Below are 5,057 nucleotides of genomic sequence, written 5' to 3' on the forward strand. Positions count from 1 at the left end.
ATCTCTTTGATTTGCCTATTAGAAACCTCCACTTGCCCACTCGTTTGAGGGTGATATGGAATGGCAATGTGGTGGTTTAAGCCATACCGTTTAAGTAATTTGCCAAAATTAAAGTTTTTGAAATGTGAACCCCCATTGCTAATAATAACGCGGGGGACACCAAAACGTGAAAAAATATTAGACTGGACAAACTTACAACCAACGGTATGGTCATTCGTCTTGGTGGCGATTGCTTCTACCCATTTAGACACATAATCGACCGCCACCAAGATATATAGATTACCAAATGAATTAGGAAACGGGCCCATGAAATCAATCCCCCAAACATCAAAGATATCGACAACGAGGATTGGTTGTATGGGCATCTCGTCCCTCTTTGAAATACCCCCCCCCCCCCATTTGTTGGCATCTGACACAATTTTTCACGAATGCAGCGACATCCTTAAATATGGTAGGCTAATAGAATCCGCATGCAAGCACTCGATGTCCCGTCTTCTGGCCGCTGAAATGGCCTCCACAAGGTGAAGAATGGGCATGATACAAAACACTCCGCATCTCCTCCTCCGGTATGCACCGCCTCATTATTTGATCCGCTCCAACTTTGAACAAATTCGGATCTTCCCATGCATAGTGCTTTTCCTGCGAGAGAAAATGTTGCTTCTTCTTCTTTGGCCAAGACTCCGGAATTATATCTGCAACAAGAAAATTAATAATGTCAGCGTACCATGGGAAAGTTGAAACAGAAAACAATTTTTCATCCGGGATAGACTCATTGATAGCCCTCTCGTCTTTCTCCTCTTCTTCTTGTCCCACAAGTCTCGACAAATGATCTGCTACCACATTTTCGCTTCCTTTCTTGTCGCGAATCTCCACATCAAACTCTTGGAGAAATAAAATCCACCTGATCAAGCGCGACTTCGCGTCTTTCTTCTCCATCAAATATTTGACTGCGCTGTGATCTGAAAATACAATTACCTTGCTCCCCCAAATGTAAGATCGAAACTTATCAAGTGCATATACTACCGCGAGCAACTCCTTTTCCGTAGTGGTATAATTAATTTGAGCATCGAAAAGGGTTTTGCTTGCGCAGTATATGGCAACGGGCCTCTTATTCCACCCGTTGACCCAACACGGCCCCGACCGCGTAATCACTTGCGTCACACATGATTTCAAATGGAAGTGACCAATCAGGTGACAACAAGACCGGGGCTTCAACCAATTTGTTTTTAAGTACATTAAATGCATTAAGACACTCCTTGTTAAAAACAAATGGCACATCTTTTAATAACAAATTACACAACGGTTTAGAGATGATACTAAAATTCTTAATGAATCGTCGATAAAAACCGGCATGACCCAAAAATGCCCTTATCCCTTTTATATTAGTAGGCGGTGGTAAATTAGATATAACTTGGATTTTCACCTGGTCAACCTCAATCCCCCTACTTGAGATGACATGTCCCAAAACCGTCCCCTCTTGAACCATAAAGTGGCTCTTTTCCCAACTTAAGACCAAATTCGTTTCCACACATCTTTTTAAAACTTAAGTAAATTCATTTAAGCATTTTTCAAAAGATGAACTGAAAATCGAAAAATCGTTCATAAAAATTTCAAGTGAATCCCCGACCATATCTAAAAAGATACTCATCATACACCTTTGAAAGGTGGCCGGGGCATTACACAAACCAAAAGGCATTTGCCTAAATGCGAAAGTACCGTATGGACACGTGAAAGTGGTCTTATGTTGGTCATCGGGGTGAATAGCAATCTGATTGTACCCCGAATAGACATTTAGGAAACATTAAAACTTCTGACCTGCGAGTTTCTCGATGATCTAGTCAAAGAACGGCAAGGGAAAATGGTCCTTAGATGTTGCCGCATTCAACTTTCTGTAGTCAACACAAATCCGCCACCCGGTTACCGATCGGATGGCGATTTCCTCACCTCTCTCATTACGGGTTATCTGAATACCCGCCTTCTTTGGAACTGTTTGTGTCGGACTTACCCACGTGCTATCTGAGATCGGGAAAATGATACCTGCATCCAGCCACTTCAAGACCTCCTTCTTCACTACATTCCGCATGTTTGGCTTCAACCTTATTTGTGCATCATGAGCGGGTTTTGCCTCGGGATCGGCGATGATTTTAGGCATGACAATGGATGGGCTGATCCCTCTCAAATCTGCTATCGTCCAACCAATCACCGCCTTATGCTCTTTCAGGACTTCCACCAACGCCTTCTATTGCTCGTCTTCCAAACTTTCAGCGATGATGGCTGGTAAAGTCTCTCCTTCCCCCATAAACACATATTTCAGGTGTTTCGGGAGCTCCTTCAATTCAACAGCCGGCGGACTCTCCAATGATGGTCTCAAATGTGAATCAATGGCATCGGGTAACCGCTCCACTTGCTGAGACCATGGTGGTTTCCCAATACTCGCAGCATACAATTCCACTGCTTTCTCTTCTTCTTGTAACTGTAAGACATGCTCAACTGTTTTCCTGCAACAAATAGCACACTCCTCTGTGGCATCATCCTCACTTTCGTGAGGGTTCAACCCATCAATGACTTCAACCGCGAAGCATTCGTTACTCACGAGAGGGTTAGAGACGTTTGAAAACACATTAAGCCGAAGATTCTTATTACCAAAAGCCATGTCCACTACCCCGGTTCTACAATTTATCAAAGCATTTGCGGTGGCCATAAAGGGCCGACCGAGAATCACGTTCGGTTGCCGTTTCGGGTCAACTGTCACGTAGTCTAGAACCAGGAAATCAACTGGGTAATAAAAATCTTCTATCATCACAATCACATCGGTCACGATTCCCCTAGGAAGCTTGAGTGTCAAGTCGGCCAACACCACGGTGGTGTCGACTTTTCTAAGTGGACCAAAGTCGTACTGGTCATACAAACTTCCCGGGAGAATACTCACCCCAGCCCCAAGATCTAACAATGCTCTAGTCAATTTAAAATCGCCCACTTGAATAGGTATAATTGGCGTTCACGGATCTTGTAGCTTGGGTGGGAGGATACCCATAAAAACCGAACTCACATTTATAGTTAAGTCAACTTTTTTGGGCAACTTGTGAGTTCATTTTTTAGTACACAAGTCTTTTAAATATTTAGCATATGCGGGGACTTGTTTAATTGCATCTATGAGGGGTAAATTAATTTTTACTTGTTTAAATATTTCCCACATTTCCTCCTGCTGTGGGCCCCTCTTTCTAAGTGTCGATGAGGTCTCGGTGTTCACCAATGCCCGAGGGAACGGAACGGTTTTACTTGTTGAGCCTGTCTCCTTGGCGATTGGTGTTCCTGTCTTAGTTTTAGTTTCAATTTTATTTTTATTTATTTGATTTGATTTAGTTTTCGGTTCAATTTCACCTTCATCGTCACTTTTCCCATCTTCCCCCAAGTCCTCCACCACACCTTCAACAAAGGGTGGTGGAGTCACCCCATTATTATATATCTTACCGCTTCTAAGGGTACTTACCTGGCTAGCATGGGCATTCTTACCACTCGAAGAGCTGCTACTCTGATGGCTCAGGTTCTTCAAAGTATCACTCGGCAACTTGGATGGATTTCTTTTCAAACTCGCCACTTCCTCAGCTAGCTGGCTCACCTGTTTATCCCTCGAAGCATTGGCTTTCTCTTGGAGCTCTAACCTTTGGTTTACACTTTTATTCTGAGCCTCCTGATCTGTCTTCATCTGCTTCAAAAAATCCATCACGTCCTTAATCGACTCCTCCTTGTTACCAGAAGAACTTCCTTGACCTTGTGTTGCCCCTTGACTTTGCTGACCTTGCTGATAACTCTTCTGATAAACCTTATTATAACCACCCGACTCTTTTTGATTATACCCGCTTTGACCGCTACCCCTTTCGTTCCCATATTAAAGTTGATTCGACTGATAACCTGCTTTTTGGGAATTACCTTGAAAATTCGGGTTTTGTTGTGTGTTCGGGTTTCTGTAATTGAAGTTGGGATGGTTTCGGAGGCCCGGGTGATAGGTGTTTGAATTCAAATTATTATTGTACCTCTTCACACCCTCAACAAAGTTCACCTCCTCTTCTTCCTCTTTTTCTTCGTCTTCCAACACGACCCCACAAGTAGCCACTACATGGCCTATTCCACCACAACCTTCGCAAACTGGATACGCTTTTCCGGATTTGCCTTTTTCTTTCACTCCCACACCCATCAACTGATCCAAATTTCTCTCCAACCTGGCCATACGATCATCTGACTCACCACTATCCACGGCTTTCACAACCGCCCTTTTTACCATGCGATTCGACTGAGCTTGCCTTTTTGAATTCATTGCAAGCCTCTCTAAGTATTGCCAATTTTCATTCTCATCATTAGTCAAAAAGGACCCATTTGTGGTCGACTGAAGATCACGCACATCGTCACTCTACAACCCGTCACGAAATGCTTTTATCAACTCCCACAGTGCAATCCCGTGATGCAGACAAGTTCTCAACAACCTCTTGAATCTCGTAGATGCTTCAAGAAAATTCTCACCCGACCCTTGCTGAAAGTTTCTGATGGAGGTTCGGGCCTTGGATGTTCTTTACGGTGTGTAATACTCGTCCAAGAATTGCTGAGCCAGATCTTGCCACATGTAGATACTTGCTGACGGTAACGATAAAAACCACTGCTTTGCAAGATCTTTAAGGCTGAACTGGAACACGGCTAGCATGACTTCATCAGCAGTGAAACCTTGACTTGAGATGGTAGCACAAATTGCATTAAACTCACTCAGATGCAAGTACGGCTCTTCAGATGCTTTCCCATGAAAAGAAGGCATCCCGGTCAGGTTACTTTGCCTTACTGAAAACGTTCTTCCTTCTTGGACCGGGATTACAATGGGAAGCGAGTTCGTGGCCACTTGTGGAATGAAGTGTCTTTGAACCCCCTAAACGGGCGGTGGAACAAATGCCCTCGGAACCCCATCATCGAACTCATATTCGGGAAACTACGGCTCGGTAATCTCTTGTCGTCTTTGGGCTCGGCGGTTTATCGGTTGTTGAACGGGAGGGGGTTGTTGTTGTGGTCTTCTA

The 5,057-nt window shown here is 43.9% G+C and overlaps 1 protein-coding gene across 1 annotated transcript; it reads right to left on the reverse strand.

The window, feature by feature from the left end:
• Positions 1–456: 456 nt before the first annotated feature.
• LOC143554673 (uncharacterized) lies at positions 457–936 on the reverse strand. Its single transcript, XM_077044378.1, has one exon. It carries the CDS (start codon positions 934–936, stop codon positions 457–459), a length of 480 nt encoding a protein of 159 aa, XP_076900493.1.
• Positions 937–5,057: the final 4,121 nt, after the last annotated feature.

This window comes from Bidens hawaiensis, unplaced genomic scaffold, assembly GCF_021521415.1.
Source record: "Bidens hawaiensis isolate Kalapana, Puna unplaced genomic scaffold, B.hawaiensis_p1.1 tig00017785_1, whole genome shotgun sequence".
NCBI lineage: Eukaryota > Viridiplantae > Streptophyta > Magnoliopsida > Asterales > Asteraceae > Bidens > Bidens hawaiensis.